The 27,640-nt window shown below is 63.3% G+C and overlaps 7 protein-coding genes across 7 annotated transcripts; 4 read left to right on the top strand and 3 right to left on the bottom strand.

The window, feature by feature from the left end:
- Positions 1–667: 667 nt before the first annotated feature.
- F751_2767 (TRNA:m(4)X modification enzyme TRM13-like protein) lies at positions 668–2,562 on the top strand (the record flags this gene model as incomplete). The annotated part of the gene is made up of 5 exons (XM_011402461.1): positions 668–931; positions 1,216–1,433; positions 1,548–1,870; positions 2,105–2,218; positions 2,348–2,562. 5 exons carry the CDS (start codon positions 668–670, stop codon positions 2,560–2,562), a joined length of 1,134 nt encoding a protein of 377 aa, XP_011400763.1.
- Positions 2,563–4,294: 1,732 nt separating this feature from the next.
- F751_2766 (DNA topoisomerase 6 subunit A) lies at positions 4,295–11,006 on the bottom strand (the record flags this gene model as incomplete). Its single annotated transcript, XM_011402460.1, has 19 exons — positions 4,295–4,402; positions 4,525–4,581; positions 4,717–4,868; positions 5,140–5,240; positions 5,378–5,520; positions 5,695–5,813; positions 5,932–6,004; positions 6,221–6,396; positions 6,551–6,729; positions 7,491–7,630; positions 7,764–7,882; positions 8,157–8,375; positions 8,582–8,675; positions 8,835–8,960; positions 9,156–9,233; positions 9,371–9,505; positions 9,910–10,032; positions 10,183–10,695; positions 10,938–11,006. 19 exons carry the CDS (start codon positions 11,004–11,006, stop codon positions 4,295–4,297), a joined length of 2,724 nt encoding a protein of 907 aa, XP_011400762.1.
- A 373-nt stretch (positions 11,007–11,379) lies between these two features.
- Positions 11,380–19,536, top strand: F751_2765 (Structural maintenance of chromosomes protein 1A; the record flags this gene model as incomplete). The annotated part of the gene is made up of 25 exons (XM_011402459.1): positions 11,380–11,621; positions 11,762–11,975; positions 12,210–12,296; positions 12,463–12,547; positions 12,707–12,771; positions 12,874–12,996; positions 13,189–13,453; positions 13,587–14,065; positions 14,263–14,392; positions 14,596–14,703; positions 14,944–15,026; positions 15,208–15,266; positions 15,584–15,656; positions 15,798–15,917; positions 16,091–16,179; positions 16,354–16,450; positions 16,614–16,741; positions 16,896–16,989; positions 17,135–17,251; positions 17,434–17,584; positions 17,810–17,995; positions 18,228–18,586; positions 18,727–18,917; positions 19,085–19,208; positions 19,399–19,536. The coding sequence occupies 25 exons, from the start codon at positions 11,380–11,382 to the stop codon at positions 19,534–19,536; spliced, it is 3,807 nt and encodes a 1,268-aa protein (XP_011400761.1).
- Positions 19,537–19,698: 162 nt separating this feature from the next.
- F751_2763 (Magnesium transporter MgtE) lies at positions 19,699–20,694 on the bottom strand (the record flags this gene model as incomplete). Its single annotated transcript, XM_011402457.1, has 3 exons — positions 19,699–19,863; positions 20,072–20,243; positions 20,441–20,694. 3 exons carry the CDS (start codon positions 20,692–20,694, stop codon positions 19,699–19,701), a joined length of 591 nt encoding a protein of 196 aa, XP_011400759.1.
- On the top strand, positions 19,935–20,210 carry F751_2764 (hypothetical protein; the record flags this gene model as incomplete). The annotated part of the gene is made up of 1 exon (XM_011402458.1): positions 19,935–20,210. The coding sequence occupies one exon, from the start codon at positions 19,935–19,937 to the stop codon at positions 20,208–20,210; it is 276 nt and encodes a 91-aa protein (XP_011400760.1).
- A 633-nt stretch (positions 20,695–21,327) lies between the features above and the next one.
- On the top strand, positions 21,328–23,713 carry F751_2762 (CDK5 regulatory subunit-associated protein 1; the record flags this gene model as incomplete). The annotated part of the gene is made up of 3 exons (XM_011402456.1): positions 21,328–22,059; positions 22,453–22,578; positions 22,799–23,713. 3 exons carry the CDS (start codon positions 21,328–21,330, stop codon positions 23,711–23,713), a joined length of 1,773 nt encoding a protein of 590 aa, XP_011400758.1.
- Positions 23,714–24,060: 347 nt separating this feature from the next.
- F751_2761 (hypothetical protein) lies at positions 24,061–25,680 on the bottom strand (the record flags this gene model as incomplete). Its single annotated transcript, XM_011402455.1, has 4 exons — positions 24,061–24,219; positions 24,426–24,530; positions 24,874–25,386; positions 25,627–25,680. 4 exons carry the CDS (start codon positions 25,678–25,680, stop codon positions 24,061–24,063), a joined length of 831 nt encoding a protein of 276 aa, XP_011400757.1.
- Between the last annotated feature and the right edge of the window lie 1,960 nt (positions 25,681–27,640).

Here is a 27,640-nt window from a genome sequence, read left to right as displayed (position 1 = left end):
GGACTCCTTGAATACACTGGCCAGACTGACAGACGCCCGACATGACGGTAGTGAGGAGTGGTGATGCGTGATGAGGCTTCGTGTTCTGAGGAAGTTTGCTTGTCTCGCTCCCGGTTGTTACCTTGGCTCCCGAGGACGTCCGAGACATCGCGCGCTGAGGTTGGTGTGGGATCGGGTAGCACTTCCAATGCGTATTCGGCACGCACCATACCTGATGCCACAGATTACTTTATAAACATAGAAGTTGTTACATATTACAGAACTTGCCATGTATTTAATCCATACGATATTAGTATGAACGCCTCCCAGCACGCTCCGGCACATATTGCAGAGCTCCGATGAACGCCCCTCAAAAGTGCCAATTTTTCTTGACACAGAAGAACCGCACCTGCAAGTTTGATGTGGTACCTGGCAAGAACTACTGCGGCAATCACCTGCCGCAAGCCGAGGGCTCTCGTCCTCGCATACGCTGTCCATGGGACCCTGCTGGTGCCCAGTGAGTGTAGGTGGGAAATGCATGCCGGCCGAGGAGGCGAAGGCGGTGCACGGCATGCATCTGGGTGCATGCGGGAGCAGGGGTGCATGGCATGTTTACTCTGGACCCATAAGCGCATGCATGCATGCGGTGCTCTAATGTTGGCCAGCAACTCTTACACCCCCTACCCCCATGCTGTACTCCAGTGAAATCTATGCAGACGAGGTGGAGAAGCACAGATTGAAGTGCCCCGCCTACCTCCAGATCCAGGCCCAGCGGGCCGCCCCGTACTACCAGCTGGACATCAATGCCGGCCCGGCCCTGGACGTGGAGCCGATTCTCGGCGCCTGCCTGCCTGGCCACAGCATGGCGGAGCGCAGGGCAGCCTATGCCGCGACCCTGGGGCCCGATGGCTTGGACGACCTCATCGAGCGCGTCTGCCAGGCTGCCGAGAGGGTGAGTCACACTCGCGACGTCTGCTGGCGTGGCAGGGGTGCATGGCCGTTGATGGCGGGGCTTTCTGGTGGCCAGAACCCACGCCGAGCATGTTGTGGAAACCGTCGACGCCCGATGATGCCAGCCCATGCTGCCGTACGATAATCATGCGAGGCCCCTTCCCTGCCGCGCAGCTCCCGCCCCTGCCCCCCGTGGATGCCCTGAACCAGGCGGCGGCGGCGCCCCCCGCCCCCGCCCCCGGGGTCACGACCCCGCCCTACTCCGCCAAGCACGCCGCCCAGCAGGCCTCCATCGTGGGCCACCTGGAGCGGCACGGCCTGCTGCGGTGTGTCGCCGACGATGTCATCGTCGAGCTGGGCGCGGGAAGGGGGTACCTGGGGGCCGCGGTGGCGGGGCACTGCGCCTCGCTGACCTGCCTCGTCCTGGTCGACTGCCGGGGCTTCAAGCTCAAGGCCGATAGGCGAGGGCAGGGGGTGGATGGAGGGCAGGATTCCGGGGCGGCGTGGTGTCTGGGCAGGGCAGAGCCCTGGGAAGCGCTGGCCACGATTCCCGCCTACCCTGTCGCGGTGGCCTTCCGACAGCGCTCACTCCCCCCACCCTCCCCCCCAAACTGCAGAGCGCTGCGTCACCTGGACCTGCACCGCCTGCGCTGCGACCTGAAGGATTTCTCGCTCGCCGGCTGCCCCGGCCTGGACCGCCCCGGCCCCAGCGGCGGTGCCCCGCCCCGCTCCTGGGTGGGCGTGGCCAAGCACCTGTGCGGCGCCGCCTCCGACTTTGCGCTGCGGGCGGCGGTGGAGCAGGCGCCGCGGCGCTGCCGCGGGCTGGGCCTCGCGACGTGCTGCCACCACCGCTGCTCCTGGAGGGCCTACGTCGGGAAGGAGTGGTTTGCCGAGCGCGGCTTCGCCCCGGCAGAGTTTGAGCTGGTGTCGTGGATGTCTGGTGGGGTGATGTGCTGCAGGATGGAAAGGGCTGGTGAGGGCTTGGAAGACATTAGGATGGGGAACGTGCTGGCTGGACCGACCACCAGTCCCTCGCGTGAAGGCAGCAATGTTGATGAAGGCTGCTCTGCCTAAGAGTCTATGCCATTGCAGGCGCGTCCCGGCTCACCACCCCCGGGCACGCACACAGAAACACACACGCATGTGAAGCCCAATTTCCAACATTCCACCCCAGGGTGGGCACTGTGCGGCCACGAGGCGCCTGCAGGGGCCGGCTGCGAGGAGGGCGACGAGGACGGCGCGACTGGCCCCTCTGCAGGAACGGAGCCTGGCGCCAGCGATCAAGCAGGTGCAGCTGCGCCGCCGCTCCCAGGCATTCCTCCACACGGAGCAAAGCGGAAGGCGGCGGGGGCGGGGAGGCCCACCTCAAAACAGAGTTCAACGCACTGGCAGCCACACCACCACATCCCGCGGTCAGCCCGCATCGCCGTGGGCCAACACTGCAAGGCCCTGATCGACGCGGGGCGGCTCGCCTACCTCACAGGGCGCGGCGGGATGGAGGGTGTCCTGGTTGCCTACATCAGCCCCGAGGTGTCGGGGGAGAACAAGCTCCTGCTGGGACTTAGGGACGGGATCCAGCCCTCTGACATTGGACTAATCCTCCGCACATCTTGTGCTCCTGCCTGCCACTGAGTCAACCTCAATGGGCATGGCATCGGCGCTGGGCATTGATGAAACAAATCGACCCCTTGTCACATTGAGAATAAGAACACACTTGGCGAATCTGCAGTGCGGTTCGGTGTGCACAGGCTTGCATGACACTGCAGAGCTGTAGCGCACGGGCAGTTGCAGGTCTGTCACGCTCAGAGTCCAAAACCCCCTTTTCCCAGCATTCTCCTCGGCATTTTACAGGGTGAGACTCTCGTTTCAGGTTGGGGTCCATTGCAGGAAGGGTGGAAAGCACAGCAGGTAGGGCGATGGTGAGGAACACAGTGATGCCCAGCGGCAGGGCAGAGTGCATGCCATTCAAGTTTGAGACACTGAAGTGGGGAGTAGAATGGGCTGTCAAGTTCAAATTACTGTGAAAAGAGTCGGGCGGCCTGGTCACAAGGTGTGCAGAGATCTGGCCACCGTTTCTTGGGGGTAGAGGCCACGATCGTGTAGGCACAAAGTTCGAGCTCATATCAAAAAGGGTACAACATAGGGCTGGGGCAGAATGTTGGGCATCGGATACTTGGGACTTCCTAAAGCACCCCTGGGTCCTATCTATCATCATTGGAGCACGGTAACTCCTGACATACGCAGCTGACTGTGGCGAGGCTCTCTCACAATGGGAAGGGGTCCTGTGAGATCCTTCCTTGCCTCAGACCTCAACTGGCAGAGGGGAGGGTGGTCCGGGAGAGAATTCATTCTGTGCTGGTCAGGTCAACACATCAGCTCTTCAGAGTCTGCAAATGTCAGGGGTGACGCAGTAGGGTGTGAACCTGATAATCGAGGGGGAGTGGGTGTGGGGCCTCCATCCTCAGGATTGCGGCCGCGCGACGCCCGCACTCTCTCTCTCTCCCCCTCTCCCACCACACCTTAGCGCGAAGGGCAGCATAATAAGCAGCAAAATACTCCGGATTTTCAAGCTCCAGTCTGTGCCACACTGGAAAGGCGAGGAACGGGGGCAGAATCAGGACTCGTGGGGGGTGGTTGAGCACCCTCTAGGAAGCTGCAACCCAACCCCACCGCGAGGGCCGCGTCCGTACCAATTTCCGTAATGTTCGGATGCACCCGGAAACCGGCGAGCGCTGCCTGGGTCTCGGCTTTCGTCAGCCCATGCAACAGGCACTGTTCCGTCATAGCATGTATCTGAAAGGAACACGACAGAGGTTGAGGCTGGGGTCGCAGGGGGTCGTGGGGTCACTCATGGCACGAAGGATTGGGGGTTAGGGTCCACCCCACCTTCTGTACGTCCTTGACGGTAACCTCCTTGGTGTCTTGCCGCCGAAGCGCCGGATTTATAGTACTTATGCGACACATGTGCGGTAAAGAGGATGTCCAGAGGTGGGCAATGGCAGGTTCGGCAGCTTGAATTCTTGAGAACGGCGGGGTCGGGCGGGGACAGAAAACCTGCTTCACACAAGAGCCACAGGTTGCCCAGACTGCTGTCAGATACGTCTTCGATGCAATGGATTTGTGTGCGAACAAAGTAGCGAGGTGCTGGTGGTGTCCTTGGTTTCGAACGCCATGCACACAGCCCGCACGACGGGGATCAGGCAGAATCCGAGATTTGTTGTCGAATCTTACGTTCGATTTGATGACGTAGGAGGGCGGGCGCTGTTGACTAACCCTCCTCGAATCCGCACAGCCAAATTTATGTGAAGTTTCAATGGCTATGAGATGCTGTTTTCTGTCCCGTTGAATATCCTGTCACAAGGTCTCAAATCCAATCTCCTTCCTGTAGCTTGAGCGGGAGGTACTGATGTGTCAGGTACTGGAAACCAAAACTGCTGAGAGCCTGGATCTCGGCCTTGACCTTGCTGGTTTGCTGTGTGGGGGAAAGAGCGGGTGGCGAGGAAGTGGGTGGGGCGGGGTGCCGCAGTCACCTTGCATCACGAATCAGGACGGGGAGCCCAATCCTCCAGTCGCGTGCACCCCGACACCTCGTACCATTAGCTGCAGCTCCCGCACCCAGTCTGGGTTTGCTTTGACAAAGTCCTCCTCCAGCTGCATGGAGGGTTGGGCACGACCCGCCGTGTGTACCATGAGGGGGTGCACAACGCCGGCGCAGTGTTTTATTGGTGGTGACAGCTGCCAAGACCCCTTTACCCTCCCTTTAGGCCCCCCCCTTCACTGTCTCACAAGCTTTCTCCCGGTCTTGATATCCTCCTCTGTCATGGGCAGCCGGCACTGCTCCGGAATGCTGAAGCGGTCCAGGTCTGACGGCCGGACGCCCAACCACTTGATGTCTGGCGTGGTGAGGTTGGAGGAATCGTACGACATGTTCATGGACCCTGCGAGAGGTCCCAAGTTTATGGAGGGGAGGGGACGGGGGAATCACTGAGAAGTGGGCGAGGGGAACAGCCTCAGGGCGATATGCCCCACGGCAAGAGGTATATCAAGGGTTCCACGCAGGGATTGTCCCAGGGACAGGCAGGGAATGGCTCGATGAGAAACATCATCCCGGCGACCTTTGGGTGGGAGGTAGGAGTCCTGTGGCCAGCGCCTGAGCGCACCACACCCCCTGGCCTCCACCAACCCCACCCCACTGGGCGCCCCGCTCACCCTTCATGTACACTGCCAGGATCTTCAGGCCGTAGGGATCTGCATCCACCAAGGCAAGCACGGGAATCTTCAGGTCCAGCTTCAGCTTCCTCAGGAATAGCCTGTGTTATTTTTCCGTTGAGGTAGGAAAGGTGGAGTGGGAAATCACACCACGCGAGGAACCAGTGCCACGAAGCAGACTGGCACTGCCAGCTCCAAATCGTATAGTCTACCGGGGACTGCAACTTGTGACCCCCACCTCGTGGCAACGTCAGGCTGGCCCTTTGCGGTGATGATGATGCAGGGGTAGGTGTTGTAGAAGCGGTCCTCTGCCAGGCGCATGAAGGCGGCGTCCTTTTCCACCAGCAGGATGAACTTGGCATCGGACTGGATGGCGGTGACCTGGCGGGTTTTGGGGGAAAGGGATGGTTCTTTTATATCTAGGCATTGAGGACGTGGTTGCCTGCCCAGCGCTCCGGGGCCCTCATCCCCGCCGAGCCTCGATGTGGGCTGCACTGGGCGGGCGCAAGACAGCGAGTCCCGTGGCGGCGCCTCCAAGTCCCGTCCCCGCTGCACCTTGTCCACGTTGGGCGGGATGGCCTTGCCGCCGACGCCCATGCGGCTGCAGTCGATCACATCGCCGTCCTCCCTGAAGGTCAGTCTCCCAACCACCACGCCCTTCTCCGACGCGATGACTGCAGGGTTGGCGAGGGAGCAGGGTGCGGTTTCCATGCTGATCAACTCCCACTCTGGACCAGGGATTGCCAACCGGTACCGGACACCCGGTACTCTCAATCCGAGAAAGCCCCTCACCATTCAGGCTGGAGCGGGTGCAGCCCAAGAGGCACGCGACGTCATCCAGCACAGCATCCGAGTGGCCTTGATCCTGGGTGGGGTCGGTGGGTTGGGGGGGTGCGCGCGACGGCAAGGGGTGGGGCGAACACACGGTCCACGAGCGGCGTTCCCCAAACCATCTTGTGTGCATGCACGTCACCCCATGTGACATGCCCACCCCAGGAGACGCTCCACCCAGGCCCGCTGCACGGCCGGATGTGAGCCCCCAGATCCAATCACGCCTCATCAAAGGACATCCCAGCCCCACCTCGAACAGCTTGACATCGGTGTAGAACAGGTCACGCTTGGTGACGTGGATGCGCTTGGTGCACAGCTCGTGGACGAGCTGCAGGATGCGGGTGGTGATGGCCGCCTTGCGGCAGGTCGCGGTGCTCGCAAAAGCACGCTGCGATGTGGAGCTCTTCAGCACGATTCGGTCCAGCTCTGCGGGTGGGCGGGGTGGCCGGCGAGTGAGTGCGGCTCCACTGGCATGGATGTTTGGGTAGGAAGGGTGAATACAGAGTGGGAACTCGGGCAGAGGAGGTTCCTCCTGGCAAAACCCAGGCCATACAGGAATCCTCTGACATCATTCACTCACCGGGAACGTAGAGCTGATTGCCCTTGGACCTGTTTGGAATGGCGTACTGAAACCCCGCGCCCTCCAGGATGCTCACGGCGATCTGCAGGATGGACTGCTCGATCTCGGAGAGGACAGACACCTCTGCCTTGTCGACGACCTCTCGACAGGCATGGGGAAGGCCGAGGTCCGACAGCGTCCTGAGGGATCAACGCCACGGCGGCAAATGGGTGTGTGGCGGGGTGGGCCAGGTCTGCACCTCAGTTCTATCCGCACAGGATTATTACATTGGACAAACAGACATGCATATCGGGCAGGTAGCCACTCGGAAAGCATCATGTAGACCACAGGGTGGGTCAGTGTCGGCTCACCTGACAGGCCCTTTACTGCCTGCAGCGGCTTTGCGCAGAGCCTCAACTTTCGCCAGCACATCCTGCGCGGTGCGAGCCTCCCGAGTCGCCATGGATGGATGCAAGCATGCTGCATCATCTATGTTACACCAGAAAATGTTTTCTCACCTCTGGCCCCTTGATCTTCTTCCTTGCGAGGTTGGCATGTTTCACTCCCGTCGGGCTCTTGCTCGAGGCCTTGCTCGTCATGCACTCAATGCTGCATGCAGTATGGCAGGGGTATCTTCCCGCTCCTGAAACTTGTCTGTAAATAGTCACATGCAAAAACGGTGTGGGCTTTGCCCTGCTCCAGTGCTGTCGCTGTCGAGTTCTCGGCCCGGATTCAAAATCGTGCGCCTCCGAGATGGGTCGTGTCGATCCATATGTTCAGCTCTACCGCTTGGCGTTTCAGAGGCACTTGCTGCCCGCACGCCACGAACATGTCCCATTCTAGCATGTCCTATCAACCTTGCGCTGCCTGGGGTCAATTATAGAGTCACAAGCACGGCTGGAGGCCCGTGCTGCTGCCTTTCACTCACTCAACATCGGCATGCACCGCCCACGACCCTCACCCGGCCGTCGCAGGCGTCTCGTCCTGCAGTCCCACACACGCGAGCTGGAAGTCGGCTCTGCCGCCCAGGCGTCGCATGCGCTGCAGCGACACGTCCAGCGGCTTCTTGAACAGGGGCAGCTTGAGGTCGCCCTCTCGCACCTGTCCACGGGGAAGTCAGTGCGTGAAGGGGTGGAGATGGGGCGCATGCAGAGCGACCTCCAGCCACCCTCTGCTGGGCTCTGACCAGCCGACAAGAACATCTGGGTCGTGAGCTCATGCTCCCAGCACTCACCCTGGTCGCGGCCGGCCCTGCGTCCAGCACCCTTTCCAGGGGCACTGCGGTCCAGGCCAGGGTCGAGAAGCGGTGCTCCTTCCCCTTCCAGTGCCGCAGCTCGAAGAAGATGGAGCTCCCTGCTCATTCAAGGGTGGGGACGTGGAATGGTTCCCAGACGCATTGTAGCATCGGCGTGGCTGCCCAGGTTCTGGGGTTCTGACTGGGTCAGCTCATCTTTGCATGACATCTGGAGGAGAGTCCATCTGGCCTTGCGGTGGAGCGGGGTCGCCCGCAGCCCAAGTACATGCCCAGGACGCTCTCCCACGGTGTGTATGTTGAAAGCCTACTCCGCCCCCACTTCCTGCCACCCATGCCGTGCATCAAATCGCACACTCAAGCACAGTCCCTCACCTGGGGGCAGCTGGGACAGGGGGGTGCCCAGGCACATGCTCTGCCTGAAGACGACGGAGTCGGCCATGCGCGAGTAGCGTCCAGGGCAGCTGTCCTGGGGCATCTCCACCAGCCTTCCGGCTCCGTCCCGGACAGACATGGTGACAAAGGGGCGGTCCAGGTCCTTGCGGTACGTGAAGCGGGCCACCCTGAGGCCCACCTCCAGCCTGTCGTGGTGGCCTGTGGGTTGCGAGGGTGGCAATGCGGGAGGGATGTATGGCTTGGCTTACTAACGATGCTGTGTGCAATGGCGATGGTGGGCGTGAGAAGTCCAGAGTAATACAGGGCACACGGGGTGACAGGCGGAGGTGAGCGACGCCGGTTTGCCTGCCCTGTCTCCCAACCCTCTGATAATCAGCACCCGACACCACCCCACTCGAGCCCACCCTGGAGGAAGGAGGTGGCCTCGGGCCCTCGAGCGGTGGCAAAGCCGGTGGACACGGCCTCCGTGCGGGCCGTGGTCAGCGCGCCGGGGGAGGTCTGCATGACGGGGGGGCCACGGGGAGTTTTGGGGGGCTGCTCAGCACGGTCATACCCCATGAGCAGGCACACCAGCTGGTGCGGGCCTCGTGGGGCTGAGGCCCCTGGCCAGGCATGGCCTGGGGGCGGATCTTCCACCGTCCCTCACCCTTCCCTCACCTGGCGGCTGGAGGCCGGCTGCGCCGCCCCCTCTGTGTGCAGCGCAATCCTCAGCCGGTCCAGGTCCAGGCGGAGGTGGGTGCTGGAGCCGCCTGGCGTCAGCATGCGGCCCAGCAGCCGGTGGGCCTTTGACAAGGGGGAAGAGGCTGAGGGGTGTGGAAGGTGTTTGGGGCAACCGGGGGAGCATCACAGACCACCCCACAAGGGCAGCTCACGTCCAGGCCCACACTTCCCGCTCCCAGGCGCGGCCTTGCGATGGCGCGGGCCTGGGCCGCGCCATGCGCGCCGGAGTCCGCCACCCCACTGCTGCCCCACGCCCACCTCCTCTGGGCCGAGGCTGCTGGGCAGGTTGAATCCGCGCTGGATGCTGTGCAGGAGGTGCACCAGCAGGCAGAACTCCTGCAGGGTGGTTGGGGGGCGGCGGTGGTGTAAAGGTGGCCTGCGCCGGGCCAGCCCAGTGCAAACAGGAGGAGAGGACGGGTTGGATACCTTGGCGTAGCCTGGGCTGGCGCACAGGCCCCGCACCCTTGGCTCACCTGGCGCGCCAGGGGCCCGGAGTTCCCCCCTGCGGCCAGCGTCCAGGCCGCCAGGAAGTCTTCGGCGCCGATCCCACTGCGCTGGAACAGGCGCCAGCCGGACTCCCGGCTCAGGCCCCCTCGTATGTGGTAGCCCTGCGGCAGCGGCGCGGAGGAAAACGGGGTCGCATGTCCTGCACCTGCAGGAGGTTTGTCGCTGCCAGAGGCGCCTGGTGACCCTCAGGGGCCCCGGCGCCGCTCCGGGCCCCCGCCCGCCGCACCTTGCGGTCGTACAGCTGCTCGCAGCGCAGACGGTCCGCGTCGCTCATGACCTCCAGCCCGGGCGGGGCGGCGGGGCGGGGCACGGTGATGGGCGCCACGGGCGCCGGCGGCGCGGCGCGGCGCAGCGCCTTGATGGGGCTGGTGGACTCGAAGGCCGTCCAGCCCTCGCGCGGGGCCGCTGCGGCAATCGCTCCCTCCTCGGCGGTGCGTGCGCCGTCCCGCGCGGCGGCCTCCGGGCTGCCGCGCGGGACGGCGGGGGCGCCGGGGCGCTCCACCACCTGGCTCCACAGGTCCAGGGGGCGGCTGGTGGGTGTCACGCATTCCCAGTCCAGGCTGGCGCTGGAGACCTCCTCCAGCGAGCCAGAAAAGGCCTGCCAGGCGCTGCGGCTGCCCTCGTCACTCTGGGATGAGCAGAGAGGGGAGGGAGGGAGTGGGGTGGTGGTGGTCCACCTCTTTCGTGCACCATCCACCGCTGGACAGCCGGACAGCCAAGCATCCGAGCAGGTCCACATGAGAAAACCAGGGTCCGCCTCGTCTCCACTTGCACCCACCGCGCTACAAGAGGGAGCCTGGCTGCCCTCCTCCGCCCCCGCCTGGCTCAGGAGCTCCGCCACGGTGGGATGGTGGGTGCGCCGAGCGCCACGGGCGGCGCCCCGCTCGGCCCGGATGCTCCAGTTCGCCCCCGGCCCGCTGGCGGTGCGGCGCCGCGCGATGCAGCTGTGCTGGGAGGTGGCGGGGCTGGCGTGCTTGGCCGCCGGAGTGGGGGAGGCCAGGCTCCCATCTGACGCCTCGCCCTCAAACAGCGCCTGTTGCACCTGCTGCAGCACGGTGCACACGAGGTGGGCCACGGCGAGGAACTGGCCCCGGGTCACGTGGGCCACCCCCGCCACCCCGACGTGCTCCAGGATGCGCTGCAACGCTGTGCCCGTCAGCAGCTCCGAGTCGAAGTGGTGGAGGAGGGCGGGCAGATCGATCTCCCCGCTCCCAGGGCCGGCCAGGCGGGCAAAGCGCTTGGTGTAAGAGTTGAGGTCGGCCAGGCTTGCAGTGGCCAGGGCATCACGGGTCTGTGGTCGAACATGTGAAGGGGGGGTGAGGGGTTGTGGGAGGGGGGAGCAAACAACAGAAGATACTGGTGTTGTTATGCACGCCAAGTGGAGAAATAGGGTTGGCCAGAAATGTACATAACGCAGCAGGAAGGCTCCTTTTGTCACGTAAAACAAACAAATGCGATAATATGGCCATCGAGGGATAAGGCAGGAAAGCAATCATGTGCTTAGGAGCCCGAGCAAAACACCAGCACACCCACCTCATGTGCACGAAGCACATCGTTCACCGTCTGCAGGAGCAGACGGTCGGTCCCCGATCCCGCCTGCATTTTATTTCCTCTTTGTAGACCTGGTTGTGGTGAAGCCCTATACCAGCGCCTCCCACACCCACACCACTCCGTCTGTCACGCGCTGCCTTGAAACGGATCGTCTCCCTCGCGTGCTCGGCATGCTCTGTCCCGAATACGAATCGTGCAGCATGAACAAAGCATTCCCGGCATGCGCAGGGCATGCAGCAGGGATCGTCATTCATGATTGCATGCCATACATGTCACGCACCGCTAGACACATCCCCATCTGGTCTAGTACTGTCGCACTCCACGAGACCCACCACCCTGAGGCGGACGATCTGGCGCAGAGCGCATAAGCGCCCACCAGCGTCTTTCCGGGCCTACGACGAAACAAAAACTTGACTATACCATTATGGAGCCTGGCAGTTATGGACGCGTCGTGCGTCTGGAGGTCCAGGATTTCAAATCGTATCGCGGCACCACCGTCATCGGACCCTTCCATGACTTCACCACCATCATCGGTCCGAACGGCAGTGGCAAGAGCAATGTCATGGATGCCATAAGCTTTGTTCTGGGTGTGCGCACAGCGCACCTGCGAGGCAGCTTGAGCGAGCTTCTGTACTTTAACTCCGACAGCCAGTCGCCGGAGGACAGGTGACGGTGGGGCTGGCTCCGTGATATTCATGCTACGTTGCATACCGCAGAAGAATCGTGTGATGCTGGTTACCATTGCTCTGAAAGACCAAATCGACGTCCAGAAGAGCTTACCGCAAGACATAACGCCCACCTTGCAGGCCCAAGACTGGTCGGGTGACGCTGGTCTTCCAGCCTGGGGACCCAGGGGCCGAGGAGGTGCACTTCACTCGAGCCATAGTGGCCTCAGGCGACGGCAGCACACACACGAGTCAGTATCGTATCAATGGCAAGCAAGTCACGCTGGAGGCATACAACACCCGCCTCGAGGGGTTTGGCGTCCTCGTCAAAGCACGCACCTTCCTCGTCTTCCAGGTGGGGTCATGAGGGTTAAATGGACATTGGGCACACATCCAAGCCCGCCGCTCAGGCATGATTCGGTTCCCTGATGAAGGCACCCTGGTGTCGCTTGAGATTGTTGAAACTCGTTCTCAGCGGGCGCCCTCACAGCAAGCTCAATTGACAAGTGACCAACCATCTCCTCATCTCTGAAAAACTCTTGCAAAGTAAACCCATCTTGCTCCACCCTAACTATGCCCATGCAAGCAGGGTGACATTGAGAATGTGGCGCAGATGAGACCACTTGAGCTCACAGCCATGTTTGAGCAGATCTCGGGGTCTGCTGCTTACAAAGAGGTGAGTGTGATGTGTCCTTGGAGCAAGATTCAGGGTGTCATGCGTTGAATCTGTAGGCCCCAGGTCGAATCACTCATTGAGCCTTCTTTCAAACATATGACCATGCTGACACGCAGACATGTTGTCCACTCGATGTCATGCATGTTCCCCCTAAGCTTGCTCGCAGGAGTATGAACGAGCGGACCAGGAAAGGGCAGCAGCTGAAGCGCGCCTCTCAGTCATCCACGCAGCAAAGAAATCGATAGCACATGGTGAGGAGCCTTGGCTTGGGTAGGTGTGGTATGGTGCATGACCAAGGACGCTATTTTCCAGGGCCAGGCGATTGACTGCTTGGCAGGACATCCCATTCATGAACTCCAGCTCTGTCACCCCTCTCCTCAGAACCAATTACATTTCCCACATTCCTGCAGAGAAAAAGCAGAAGAAAGAGGAGAAGGAGGAGGCAGATCGTGCTATCGCCCTCCAGAAAGAAATCGTGAGTGGATTGCTGTGATCGTAAAATCCTAGCCACATTTGATATCGAAGGGACTGCCAACATTCCTGAAACATCTCCCACCTCGCCAATTTCGCTCTCCAGGACGAGCGGCGCGCTACCCACTTTTTGTGGAGCCTCTTCCACCTTCGTCAGGATGAGCTTGCTGCCCGGCAAGAGGCCGATGCCAAGCGCGAGGGCATTGCTCAGATCCAGAAGGACATCAAGGTGTGCCTTGAAGGATGGGCCCCACTCTCTTTCATGTGCTGGCACCTGTCGTACATTTTCATTGACGGCACGTGCCTGCCTCCCTGCCGCAGCGACTGCGGGGGTGTCGATGCATTCTCTGCGCAGGATCAATGCCCAGGCACAGCCTGCGGGGTCATGCCGCCGACTCTCCAACCCCAACCACCTCTGCAGGCCAACAAGGCGCTGCTGGAGTCTCAGCGCCGCCAGCAGGCCTCGCTGGCCAAGAAGCGGCTGCTCCTGGAGACCAGGATCCGCAAGATGACGGCCGAGCTGGATCGGGGCAGTCCCGACCTGATCAGGGTGCGGGAGGAGCTGAGCCGCGGCGCCAAGCGGCTCGCGTCCCTGCAGAAGCAGCTGGAGGAGGGCCGGCATGGCGTGGAGGAGCAGAGGGCTCGGCACGCCGCCCTGGAGCGGCAGCTGGAAAGCCTGAACGACGGTGGGTGGGCAGGGGAAGTGTGTGCCTGGGTGCAGCGCGGGCGTGTGCTCCGCTGGGCAGGGCGAGTGTGAGGTTGTGACCCGGATGCAGCGCCTCACATCCCACACCGCCTCCCTCCCCCATCTCACCCCAGCGCTGGCCCAGCTGGACGCCGACGTGGCAGCCGCCTCGAGCGACGAGCTGGCGATGTCGGAGACGCTGCTGGCCGAGTACGCCCGGCTGAAGGCCGAGGTGGGGGCCCAGGTGTCGGCACTGGAGCTCGATCGCGCCGCGCTTTCCTCCACGCACCAGGCGGAGCAGGAGGCGCAGCGCCTAGCGCAGGCCAGCCTGGAGGCTGTAGATGCGCGCATCGCCGGCCTGGGTGGGTGGAGATGTGTCGGGGGGAAACAGGCCTTGGCAGTGGGGCATACGCTCACCTCCGCCGACTTTGGGATTGCGCATGAGACCCTGTGCCCGCCGCCGCGATCCATCGCCACAGAGACAGAGCGTGTCGAGGCCGAGGAGCGGCTGGCCGCGGCCAAGGAGCGGGTGCAGGAGCTCGCGGGTCGGCTGGCGACGCTGCAGACGGAGCGGGAGGGGGCCAGTGGGGAGCGTCGGCGCGTGGACTCCAGGGTGGGTGGGGTGGGTGGGGGGTGGGTCCATGGGGGAGCAGTGCCAGGGCATTGCTTCAGGCACTAGCCAGATGCATGAGATGCTGCACCACACTGCTGTGTTGGTAGGATGGAGGAAGCTCAAGAAATTCCTCAACATGTACAGCTGGGAGGCTCCATCGTCACGCCCATATGCTCGCTCACCTCTCACTCATGCAGAGGGAGGCGCTGACGCGGCGGGCGGAGGACCTGGCCAACACCATCCGCGAGGCCAGGGCCGACAAGCGCGAGGGGGCGCGGGAGCAGCGCACCTCCGAGGTGGTGGCCGCCATGCGCCGCCAGATTCCAGGTGGGCAGGGGAGTCGAGGGGGGGGGTGGGGTAGGTGGGACCACCGAGCGCTGTTTCCCGACCCAGATTGAGAGATGTCAGCCCTGGGCCATGGCCATTGCGAAATCGTGGTTGGCCTGTGGGGGGCCACCTCCCTGCCCACCACCACTGCCAAGATGTCACTCCATGTCGCTCACCAAGCATCCCTCCCACACCTGCGCCAGGGGTGCACGGGTTTGTGCACGACCTGGCGGACGTGGTGGAAGCCAAGTGGAAGCTGGCGTTGGCGGTGGTCATGGGCCGCGACTTTGACGCCGTCGTGGTGGACACAGGTGCTGCGTGCCGCATACCTGCGGGGGTGGAACGGTGGGGTGCGGCTGTTGGGGAGGTATAGTAATGTGGCAGGAGAAGAGCAAATCTGGGTAGCCGTTCTATGCCCTTGTACGGGCAGTTCGAGTAATCGGACAGAGGACGAGGGGTCCCTAGCTGGGCGTGAGCACCATGACTAGGTCCAGCAGTAGCCTCCTGGACAGCATATTGCCACTTCCGTCCCCTCCCCGCCCTCTATGTAGATGAGGTTGGGATGAAGTGCATCCAGTACGCCAAGGAGCAGCGGGTGCCGCCCATTACCTTCCTCCCCATCGCCAGCCTCAGGGTGGGTTGGTGGGTGGGGAAGAGTGCGAGTGGGACACCCTGGAGTAGGGTTCATCGCACCGTTGGATGAGCCAGTTGATGCTGTGTTACGAACGCTGCCTCCGGTCTCAGACCCTCATGCAGCAGCCTGGCTGAATATTTCCAAACCAGCCTTCCTGCCACCCCTCCACTCCTGGCCCCAGGTCAAGGACGTGGACGAGCGGCAGGGGGCCCTGCCGGGGTCCGCACGCCTCGCCCTCCAGTGCCTGGACATCAAGGACCCCACCCTGGTCCGTGTCTTCAAGGGCATCGTGGGGTGAGGCGGGCGGGAGGGCTTAGACGGGCGGGAGGGCTTAGACGGGCGGGAGGGCTTAGACGGGCGGGAGGGCTTAGACGGGCGGGAGGGCTTAGACGGGCGGGAGGGCTTAGACGGGCGGGAGCGCTGAGTTGCGCTGCATGGCCCTGGGGAGGGCAGTGGTGGGGTTTATGGGTGCAATGCTCCTTGGGCATGCCAGCCTCGATGAGGACGTGGTGCACCAGCAAGGGGTCACCAGATTCCTTCCTCCAACATGTCCGCAGGAGCACCCTGGTCTGTCACACGGTGGAGGAGGCCCGGGAGCTGGCCTTTGGCACGCCCGGCATGCGGAGGAAGGTGGGTTTAATTTCTCATGCTGCGTGCTGCTGGACAGGCTGGACAGGCCCCCGCTCCCGGCTGGCCTGACCCGATTGCTTGACTTTGCGAGCAATCCACTGCTTTTCAACATTTCCTCCCTGGTCCCCCTCCCGCGTCCAGGTGGTGGCCATGGACGGGACGCTGATCAACAAGTCTGGCATCATCTCCGGCGGCGTGTATGCTGGGCTGGAGGCCAGGGCCCAGAAGTGGGACAGGCAGGCCCTGGAGAACATGAAGCAGGTGGGCCACCTGAGGGGGAAGGAGGGATGTGCGCGGTGGGATGCAAGCCATGCCTCTGTGCATGGAGGGAGAAGGGCGTCATGCGTTTGTGGCCAACCAGGCTTGGCGCCTCGGTTTTTGCCGGTCCAGCGCTGACTCAGCGTCCCCAACTCTGCATCACCCGATCCCCACAGCAACATGCCGACCTGGAGGGGGAGCTGGCACGGCTGCCGACGGCGCGCCAGCTGGTCACCAGGGCGCAGGAGCTGGAGACAAGCCTCACGTGAGGGGCTGGGGCCTGGAGAGGAGGTTGCTTACATGGTGGTGTGGGCAATGCCTACAATGACAGCTGGACGCTGTGCTGAGGTCTTGACACACCACCCCCCGGGGTATCCTGGATCTCTCGACCACTCCACACTCGCGCCACCCTCAAACATTTCTCCTTCCTACTCTCCAGCAAAACCACCAATGAGCTCCACTTTGCACGGGTGGACGTCAAGGCCGCGGAGGAAAGGGTGCAGGAGGTCAAGGGCCAGCTGGCCGCGCTGACCAAGGTGGGCTGGGGCGTGGGTGGACCTTCAATGCGCAAGGCTTGTTAGGGTGCTGGCGTCTTGGGACCCTCACTGAACCCATGCTTTGATGAGGTCCATGGGTCTGTAGCATGACGTCACAGACCCACTTTCACATCATGTCACTTTCACAATGCATCCTTTTCAGGAGCGTGCGGTCAGGGCTCCCCTCACCGCCAAACAGCAGCAGAGCATGAAGGCGCGGGCCAAGGACATCGAGAGGCTGACGGCATCCATCCACCAGATCACCGACCGCGTGTTTGCCTCCTTCTCAAGGTGGGTAGAGGGATCTGACGGGGTCCATGCTGGCTCTGTGTGGGACTCGCATGGACTATGGATTCGGGAAACATGCCAGTACACACACGCGAGCGTCCTGCCAACCCGTGAAAGCCTCCCTCTCACATCCAAACAAGCTCGATGCCATTCACAGGAAAGTCGGCGTCAAGAGCATCCGCGAGTGGGAGCAGGACCACCTGATGCGCACGGAGCGGGCGTCACGGGAGAGGCTCCAGCTCACCACCCAGGTGCCTCCCGGGCTCGATAGCATGGGAATGTGCAGCTGAGGGCGCATGCAAATCTCCCCCGCCTTTCTACCCTCCTCAGTGTCCTCATCGATCAGCACTGCATTTTCAGGCTCCCTCGCATGCATGCACGTCCCCCTCACCCCAGATCTCAAAGCTGACCAGCCAGCTGGAGTACGACCGGCGCGCTGATATCAGCGGGACCGTGGCTGGCCTCGAGCGCGATCTGGCAGCGGAGCAGGCTGCCCAGGGGGAACTGAACGAGGTGTGTGGATGGGAATCCGAGTGAGCCGTCAGCTCGAGGGCTGTAATGAATAGCTTTTTGTCAGCATCTGAAGTAGTTTTCTTGCAATCTTGGTATATGTGCCTCTTCCTTCAGACCGCTGGCTCCTGCGCACCCTCGTGAGTACAAGCGTGCTGCTCTTCCCGCCCACCTTTGATATCCAGGCCGAGGCAAAGCTCCTGGAGAGTAGCAAGGGCGGGCAGGAGCGCCTTGCGGCGGCCCAGGAGGAGAGCGCCAGCCTGCGCGCGGCGATTGATGAGCTGGACGCCTCGGTCCGGGAGCTAAAGGTGGTGGCCCTGAACCAAGCTGCAGAAGGTGCTGCTGGGGCTAGGGAGGGGGAGGTTGCTGTAAAGATGATTGGGGATCAGCGTGATGCGCACAATAGGCTGACACAGGCAGTAGGGGCAGTGCAATCCATGGCGCAGGGCACGGGACAGAAGAATGCCTGGCTCATTATTGTCAAGATTCAGGAACACCCTTCCCGCTCGTCCTGGAGACGCAATCCTGAGACCATCCTCCGACCTACTGCCCTCGCCACAGTCGCTGCAGCGGAGCGTGCGCTGAAGGCCGCCTCGAGCAACGCAGCCGCCCTGGCCGCGCGGCAGGTGGAGGTGGCGCAGGAGGCGGAGAGGGAGCAGGTGCCCCTCCCGCGCATGGGGCGGGCGGCCACGCCGTTATCGGCCATGGAGGAGGACGGCGAGGAGGCTGCCGACTCCCCGGCAGCAGGTGATGGTGGGGTGGGCAGCTGGTTGGTGAGTCCTTCCAGGACAGGGTGACGAGACTATGATCAGCAGTGCAGTGGGCATGGAGTTTAGTCCTCTCCAGGAAATGCCTAATGATGCACCCAACCAGCTCTTCAACGGTCGGCTGGAGGGAGCCAGGGCCAGTCGCCCAGCCTCCCCTCTCCGACCTTCCATCACTCCTCCCTCTTCACCCCCGTCCCCACCCACACCTGCAGACATCGACTTTGGCGCGCTGCCCCGGAACCTGAGGAGCACCGACCCGGCGGCGCGCGGCCGCTTCGACCTCGAGCACAAGGAGGCCCTGGCCTCGCTGCGCGCGGCGCTGGCCCGCCTGGCGCCCAACCTGCGCGCCGCGGCGCAGTTCGAGGCGGTGCGCGCCCGCGAGCGAGAGCACCTGGAGGAGCTGGAGGCCGCGCGGCGCGCAGAGCGAGCTGCCGCGGCGGCCTTTGCTGCCGTGCGTGCCGCTCGGCACGACGCCTTCACCGCCGCCTTTGAGCACGTGGCGGCCTGCATCGACCCCATCTACAAGGCGAGGAGGCCCCTCTGGGATGGGCAGCGCAGTGTGTTGGTGCTGGTGGGGGTTGACTTTGACGGAGGTCGAGGTCAACCCTGGCGCCCAGCCGATCACAGACTCCGAACACCCAGGGCACCCTCACCTGGCCAGCGCGCGCAGTGCCACCGAACCCCTCCTCGTCCCTCCCTCCCCTGGCACAGGAGCTGACGAGCAGCGCGGTGCACCCCTCTGGCGGCCAGGCCTACCTGGCGCTGGACAGTGCGGACGAGCCCTTCTGCGCCGGGGTCAAGTTCAGCGCCATGCCCCCGACCAAGCGCTTCCGGGACATGGAGGCGCTGAGCGGGGGCGAGAAGACCGTGGCGGCCCTGGCCCTCCTCTTCGCCGTCCTCAGGTGCGTCGAGTGGGGTCTGGTGGTCGGGGTGAGGGGGTCTCATGCCCAGGTCTGGGGTCCAGTGTCGGCCCTGGCTTCGCACGCTTGGCGGCCAGCGTCAGGGGTCCTCTCCTCGCCCCATCTGCATCCCCTCCCCACCCCATCCCACCCCGCACTTCTCCCGCCAGCTTCCGGCCCTGCCCCTTCTTCGTGATGGACGAGGTGGATGCGGCCCTGGACGCGGCCAACGTGGTGCGGGTCGCCAACTACCTGCGCCACATGACGCGCCGCTCCACCGACGGCTCCTTCCAGGTGTGCGATCGCGGGAGGAGGGAGCCGGGAGCCTGCCACCCCGACCCCGCGCAGTCCATGGGTCCCGCGTGTCGACTCAGCACCCACCCGCCCCACCTGCTTGACACGGCGGCGCCCGCGTTCACCGTGCCTGAGACCGGCGCGCACCTTCGACACCACCCTCCTGTCCAACACCCCAATCTCCACGCAGGGCATCGTGATCAGCCTGAAGGACAGCTTCTACGACAAGGCCGATGCGCTGGTGGGGGTGTGCCGCCACCCGGACACCAGCGCCTCCGCCACCTTCACCCTGGACCTGAACGCCTACGGGGATGTGGTGGCCCAGTGAGGGGTGACCCATGCGCTCAGCGGTGCTGTGACAAAACACGTGCGAGACCTGACGGGCAGGCTGCGTTCTGAGGGTTCACGGGAGACAGGTGGAGCTCGCTGCATGCAGGCTGCCGCGGCCCTGTTCAGGCCGGGGCGCCTCCTGCGGGGCGCGTCCCGCCCCCTACATCTTCATGACGATCTTGGCGATGTAAAAGTAAATGATGAGGCCCGAGGAGTCGACCACGGTGGTCATGAGCGGGGCGCTGGTGACGGCGGGGTTGAAGCCGAAGCGCGCGGAGAGCAGGGGGAAGACGCCGCCCAGAACGTTGGCCCACAGCGAGACCAGCTGCGGGGTGTGGAGAAAGCGGGGAAGAGTGGAGGCTGGCGCACCTGATCTCAGGGCCTGGCCGCACCGAGATGGCGGCATCGGCGCCCCAGCCCCGCACTCCGAGCCGCTGCCTGCCCACTCCTGAATGCACGTGCATGGTGTGTGCTCCTGGCCAGCAACCTCCTCCCCCCTCGCGCTCCTCCCCCGTCACTCCAACCCCGCTCACCGGCAGGGAGATGGCGACCACGAGGCCGACCTGGGTGGAGATGCTGTCCCAGAGGAAGCTGAAGCCCAGGATCATGAGGCCCAGCATGGCGCCCATGAAGGTCCCTGCCCCGGCCTCCTTGGCCATGACGCGCAGGTAGTCGCTGGGCTTGACGTGGCCCAAGGCCAGCGCCCTGCGAGTCGGGACTGGGCGATGGTTTTTCCGGGGAAAGGGAGGATGGGAAGTATGGCATGATCCAGAGGTCCCCAGCGTGACCAGCCTCCCAGCTCGGGCGTGAAACGTCGAGCTCACGCGCAGCGGGTGCTTCTACAGAGGGCCGCCACCCAGACATCCACTCGTACACCCGGAACACCAGCTCTGGCTTCCTACCTGATGACGGTGGCGTTGCTCTGGCTGCCGGTGTTCCCGCCGTGCCCAATGAGGAGGGGGACAAAGTACGATAGCTCCACGTTGTGTTTCAAAACGTCCTCAAAGGCCTCCACGACCAGCGCGGCCAGCACCAGGCCGCCGAAGAAGATCAGGAGCCAGCCCCAGCGCTCACGGATCAGATCGATCACCGACAGCTTTCTGTGTGCAACCGCAAGAGTATCGAAGTGGTGGGGCAAGGCAACGCTGGTTGACATCATCACACGTATGCCCCGGCAGTACACTTCCATGTTACATCTCCCCATCGCCCATCTCCAGGGACTCACGTGTAATTGTCGTCCTTGAGCTCCCTGTCCTCGCCCCAGCCAATTTCGAGGGCGCGAGGGGAAGACACATTCTTGGACGTGATGGTGCAATGCGCCATATATCGGTGCGGCCAGAGTCCCGGAAGCCCCTTACAACAACATTTCCGGGTCTGGGTGCGAGTGTAGGTGCGGATCAAACTTCCGGCCTGGATTTCCTTGCAGTAGATTGCGGTGCGGAGTATTGCAGAGGCAGCTAGGGCAACGAGTGGACTGGACTCATCGGCTGTAAAATGAACCACTTCCTTATGCCCGTGTCTGAGGATGCGACAATGCAGCCAGAAACACGCTTCCCAGTGTCGGGTATGGCGCGCCTGTCGAGGAACAGGTCGAACTATGAGGGTACCATCCCGACCTGCGGTACCACCCGTTTGCACCTTGCAGCATGAACCAGTGTGATGGGGCTGCTTTGACCATTGCATGCAATCGGATCATTGTATGCTATATGCAATCATGTACATTAAGCTTCCTCCACACATGCGATGATCGCGGTGCCTTGAGGTCACGCTCCGGGCGCAACCCCGCAGGATGAGCGTGACGGGCCCATGCCAGCGGGGCGTGCTGCGGCATCTGGGCCCCCTGCGCCAGGCATCCACCGCCAGCCGATGGCTTCCCGAGGATGGCCTGACCCTGCAGGACTTTGCCTCCCAGCCCCGGCACCCCGCCGCCCAGCTCGGCGACGCCCCTGCCTCCACCCGGGGCAGCGTGTTCATGGAGACCTATGGCTGCCAGATGAACAGCGCCGACTCGGAGGTGGTGCACAGCATCCTGGCCAGCGCCGGCTACTCCCGTGCCGACTCCCCGGCCGCCGCCTCGGTGGTGCTGCTCAATACCTGCGCCATTCGCGACAACGCGGAGGCCAAGGTCTGGCAGCGCCTGGGCTACTACTCCAACCTGAAGCGCGCTGCACCCCGCGCCTCCCCCGGACCCGTGGTGGGGGTGCTGGGGTGCATGGCTGAGCGGCTGAAGCACCGCCTGCTGGAGTCGGAGCGCCTGGTCGACATCGTGGCCGGGCCCGACGCGTACCGCGACTTGCCTCGCCTCATCGACCTGGTGTCGGGCCGCGGCGCGGGCACCGCCATCAACGTCCAGCTCAGTGCCGACGAGACCTACGCCGACGTGGCGCCCCTGCGCGCCGGCGGCAGCCACTCCGCCTACCTCTCCATCATGCGAGGCTGTAACAACATGTGCGCCTTCTGCATCGTGCCCTACGTCCGCGGCCGGGAGCGCTCCAGGCCCCTGGCCAGCATCCTGGAGGAGGTGGGCTGGGTGCCGCCAGGCAGGGCCGGAAATCGATGGGAAGGGCAGCTGCTTGGATGGCAGGTGGGCAGACCATCGTGCCTGCACTGCGATGGCACCTGGTGTCAGCACCATTACCTCCAGACACGGCGATTGGTCTTACCTTGTTGCCGATGACGAACACATACACTCGCCTGACTGCCTGCCCCGCCCTATCCGGCGGGGCGGCAGATCCACCGTGAGGGGCATGATTAGTCTTTCCGAGGCTCTTGACAGGGCTTGTTTTTGGACGTTCATGCCCAGAGGATTTGTCCCCGCTGGCCGCAGCCTGCTGCATGGCTTACTCGAGAAATTTCAACATCGTGGCTCGTCACCCACCCTCTGCATCCACCACAACCCCTCCTTCTCGTGCAGGTCCATCGCCTGTCCGACTCCGGCTTCAAGGAGGTCACGCTGCTGGGCCAGAACGTGAACAGCTACGCCGACTTTTCCGCTGCCGGCGAGGCGGCCCGCGCCACCTTCGGTGCCCCAGACGAGGAAGTCTATGCACAGGCAAGGGCTTCTGGTGTTGGCGATGTTTGAGTATACAAGCTGGTGGCATTGTCTCGACGCATGGCAGCTGGCCTTCGCGGTCAAATCCGCATGCGGGGTCTGCCCCTTGGGGATCCCAGCCTCGTTGTTCACCCAGTCCCTGCGTCCATATGCAACCCACCCCCCTCTCACCCTCCCACCCCCTCCACACCCCCAACCCCGCGCACAGGGCTTCCGCAGCGTGTATCGCCCCCGCCGCGCCGGCGCGGTGTCCTTTGCGGAGCTGCTGGACCGCGTGGCCGAGATAGACCCCGAGCTGCGCGTGCGCTTCACCTCGCCCCACCCCAAGGACTTCTCCGACGCCGTCCTGCGCGTGATCGCGGACCGGCCCAACGTCTGCACCCAGCTGCACATGCCCGCGCAGAGCGGGTCCAGCGCGGTGCTGGCGGCCATGCGGCGCGGGTACACGCGCGAGGCCTACGACGCGCTGGTCGACCGCGTCCGCGCCGCGCTCCCCGGTGTGGCGCTCTCCACCGACATGATCTCTGGCTTCTGCGGCGAGACGCCTGCCGACCACGCCGCCAGCCTGGATCTGATGGTGCGCCATGCCTTCGACGCCGCCTTCACCTTCGCCTACAGCGACCGCGAGCGCACGCACGCCGCGCGCCACCTGGCTGACGACGTGGCGCCCGCCGAGAAGCTGCGGCGCCTGGGCGAGCTCGTGGCCGCGCACCGCGCAGGGCTGCACCGGCGCGCGGCGGAGGAGCGGGGGCGCACGCACCTGGTGCTGGTGGAGGGCGCGTCGCGCCGCTCGCCGGCGGTGCTGACGGGGCGCACCGACACCTTCAAGCGCGCTCTGTTCGCTGACGTCGCCGTGCCGGGCGGCCTGGCGCCGGGGTCGCGCCCCGTGCGCCTCGCACCGGGCGACTACGCCGCGGTGCGCGTCGTGGCCGCCACGGGCGGCGCGCTGCGGGCCGTGGCGCTGGCGCGCACGACGCTGACCGAGTTCGTCGCTGTGCACGGGTCTGCGCTGCCCCTGGCGCGCGCGGAGCTGACTCCCGCCGAGCTGGCGGCGGCGGCGGAGCTGCTGGCGGCGGGGCGGAGCGAAGAGGAGTCGGGGACCCTGCAGGCCAGCGCGGGGTAGGGGAGGTAGTAGCCCTGAAAGCCCTGGATCCCAGCGGCCTGTGAGAGTCCCCGCGGCCTGTGAGAGGTCCCAGACGCATGTGCCCCTCGACGGCGGCCTGGCGCAGCCTCCGCTGACTCAACACGGCAGGGACAGCAGCTGAGCCTCCTGATCGTGCCTTTGCATGTGCTGTGCGACTGTAACACCCCCCACCACCATGTAACAACAGTGTACCCCTCTCTGCGAGCGCAAGAAAGTACAAGAACCGAGCCGGAGCGCTCAAGCTATTCGACGCAGGCCACGAAGGGGAATGGCAGCGGGGTGAACCGTCAAACAAGCATCCTTCAAAGCCTGGGGCAGCCAACATGTCAGGCGCGCCGCATCATCCTGTGCGTCAGCCGGTTCAGCCTCACGTCTGCCAGCGCCTTCTCCATGGCCTCCTCGGCCGACCTGCTTGCGGTGGCGACCACCAGGGAGCGGATGGCGACCGCCCTCTCGCGGTCCGACAGGGGATGGGAGCCCGCAGCCTGTGGGGGTGGGTATGTGTGGAGGGTTGATGGACTGCTGGGAGGCTTGACGGGACACGGCCCTTAATGCAGGCGGCGCTGGCACTGCGTTTGAGCTGCAGAATCTGAATCGCCACCAGCACTCCGATGCACCGACGCTGGAGGCCCTGCTCTCCTCCCCAGTAAGCCCAGGGCATCTGAATCTGACAAGCAACCTCCCTTGCTACCCAACTCGCCCTGAGCCTGGCGTCCAGACTCTCCAGCAGCACCCGCCACTCCGGGTCCAGGTCGTGCATGCTGTACGAGTCCAGCTGCACGGCGCTCAGCATCTCCTGCGCGATTGTGGGACGGCTGGGATGTGAGGCAGCCGGCGGGAGTCTCCAACGCCCGGCCGACAGGTACTACGGGAAGGGGCGGAAGCGACCGTTGTCGACACAGGAATGCATCATTTCCCTGCTGCCAACCAGGCCCCCGACCCTCCTCCCGGCTTGCCTGCTTATGGTGCTGCTTGGCCACCTCCACATCCTCCGCTCCCTGCCCAACCGCGGCCGGGGCGGGGCCATAGGGCTGGGCACCGAGCTCTGCCCCCCCGCCGCCGCGCCCGTGGACGGCCTCTGCGTAATCCACGCTGGGCTGCTGCGCCCTCTCGCCGCCCGGGCCGCCCCCATGTTCCACCATGGTGACGCGGCGCGCATGCGGCAGGCAGGGCTCCCCGTCAGACACACCCATGGGATTGAACACAGCCGAGGCGATGAGCTCATCCTCGGGTGCGGCGGCCGCTGTTGCGGGGGCTGGGGGGCTGGCGGCCGCCTGTTTCTGGCCACTTAGTGGCCCCTCGATGGACGCGGCGACTGCTGGGTTGGTCATCACATTGTAGGAGGGTACACCCTGGAAGGGGCTGGTGGTGGGGCAGGGCTTGTCTTGCGGTGGTGATTGACCCTGGGGCGACGGGCTGCTGCCCGCCCAGGAGGTCAGGCCCTGCCAGCCGCGCTTCAGCGGGCCGGCGGCGGGGGAGGTGTGGGTGGCACCGCCCCCCGGTTGTGTGGAGGAGCAGGCCGCTTGGGGAGGTGGGGAGAGCACGGTGCGGAAGGAGGGTTTTGGACCATCGCGGATGGTCGGCGTCTTGGCTGCCCGGACCATGGCATCCACGTCCGGGAGGGAAGCGAGATTCTGGGGCTGCCAGGCTGACTGCAAGGTTTTGGGGATGGAGGAAAAGGGTTTCAGGGGCAACCAAATCCTGGCGGTCTTCACTCAGGATCCATCGCTGTCCACAGTGCTCCTCCTGCCACAGCAACCCTCTTCTGGACTCACAGAACGCTCAGCCGCGAGTCGTGCCTTGCGCCTTCCCCACCATAGCATGGAGAGGGAGGTGGACACCGCCCCAAAGATGCACCCCACGAGAAGTAATATGAAGATCGAGGCTCCCACATTCGCGGAGCCCAGCAGGGTGTCGCTCCCACTACAGTGATAATCGTCCTGCATGTATCAGGATTGGAGCTGTGTTGTGGATATGTAAACGTCGGGGGCGCCTTTCCCAGCTTCCATGAGGATGGCGATACCTGGAGGAGGCGCCGGACGACCATGCTGGGCCAGCGGGTTGGAGCAGATCGGAGTCCTGATCGCACGACGGAAGACCTGTGAACTTTGAATGCTGTTCTCACGAGTAACGAGGAAAAGCCATGCGCTGCGCAGTGCCTGGAGACTCGTGTCTGTCCCTCGTAAATTTGTAAGTCATGCTGCGCGCCCATCACTCGCCGCTCCCTGGAAGCTTCATGGATGCCCTTCATTGACACAACCCCCCTCGAGAGTAAGAGACCGAGGGCTGGTGGAGCCAGCATTATCTTCGAAATAAAATTCCAATACCCAAGGTTACAATCCCTGTCTGCTCCTTGGGACTGTACTCTAATGCCTGATTGGAAAGCCATTGCGCACTCACACCCACCCCACTGAATCCTGCCAAGTCTATGCTGCTTCACCCTCAAGCTCCTTGGATGACAGGAATGGCTGCCTGTCTCGTGATTCGGTCATCTTTGTTACTAGCTCCAGCTTGCACTCTTTCCCTAATCCTGGAGTTCACAGGGTAATCCTTGATGTGTCCAGGGTATGGGCATCGTGCTGGTTGAACTTTAAGCTTGAGTGATCCAGCCTTTTATATTGTATGAGCCGCTCAAGATTCAAAATTCAACCTCACATTGGTCATAAGCTTGACCTCTGAACTACCCGATCTCGTCTGCTGGCAGATGTGTTATCTTTCCATCCTGATGTCCCATCCTTGATTAGCCCATCGATCCCCATCACCGTGTTTAAGGGGCTGGCCAGTTCCAGCAACCTGGACCTGGATCACGGCTTGTTAGGGGGCTTACGGCCTAGGCAAGAGCCGCAGGAGGCCAGTCTTACGTCCCTTGTTGGGCTTGCTCCGCTGACAGGCATTTCAATTGCAGACAAAATCTTGGACGTCATGCTCCATGCCAGGCCAGGCTGGGGTACCTCCCACAAGCCACCAGGGTGCCCTTTCCGATTGCCACAGGGCTCCTGTGCTACAGATTTTGGTGATGTGGCAATGCTCTGGCTCACTTTTGCCAAGATTTTCGCTGCTTTATGTCGCACACGAACTCATTCGTTCTGAAGGTGGCTCACTGAGACTTAAGACTAGAAGTGGACCATCCGTGTCACTTCCGGCACCACGTCAAGGCGCTCGATTGACTCCTGTGAGTTTCTCTGCAAGGCGGGCAAGGTCAGGGCCCAAGATGGAGTTGTTAGGAGTACTGACTGGGGGTGAAGGCTTCAATCCCACCCCAAGGATACACCAACAGAGAGCAAGAACGCTGCAAGACTGCAGCAAGAAGCCACCTCCACCTGCTGTTTCTTTGGTCGAGTAACACCCACCCTCTATTGTGGGGGGTGCGCTGACTGGGCCCTTCCTCCTTTCCACCTGTGACCCTGCACTGCGTTGTGCCCGTGGCATCCGACACTGATTGCGAAACTCAACTCCCACACTGCATTTTGGGGGCTTGGCTTGTAAGGGGCCTGACGGCCCGGTGATGGGTACCCCATGGCGCACACACGAATGAGGAATGACATACCAGATTCCTGTCACCCCGTTCTACAAGGACCTCACGCTGGTAGGAAGGGGCACTCTTATTGTGCAGCTGGCAGGGCACTACTTCATTCTCTAGCCCTGTATACCAGATACGCTAGCTCCTTCCTCCATGTGTGGGTCATTGTTACACGTGCAAGGATGCCTGCACGACGCAAAACTTGGACTGCAAGCAGGCGACATGCATGTGATCCCCGTCCAGGGACGCTATGCTGCAGGTTGGACGGCATTGTCTTACGAGGGGTTGCTAGTCTCCAAGGGCTTGGTCGTCACATGTGTCCACCCACCACCCTCCTCGTCTGACGAAAAACTGAACAAGGGTGGAGGGTGTCCTTGACTCAAGAT

The sequence above is a fragment of the Auxenochlorella protothecoides genome, assembly GCF_000733215.1.
Source record: "Auxenochlorella protothecoides strain 0710 unplaced genomic scaffold scaffold3, whole genome shotgun sequence".
Lineage (NCBI taxonomy): Eukaryota > Viridiplantae > Chlorophyta > Trebouxiophyceae > Chlorellales > Chlorellaceae > Auxenochlorella > Auxenochlorella protothecoides.
Note: the sequence above shows the minus strand (reverse complement) of the source record. Positions and strands in the feature narration are given on the sequence as shown.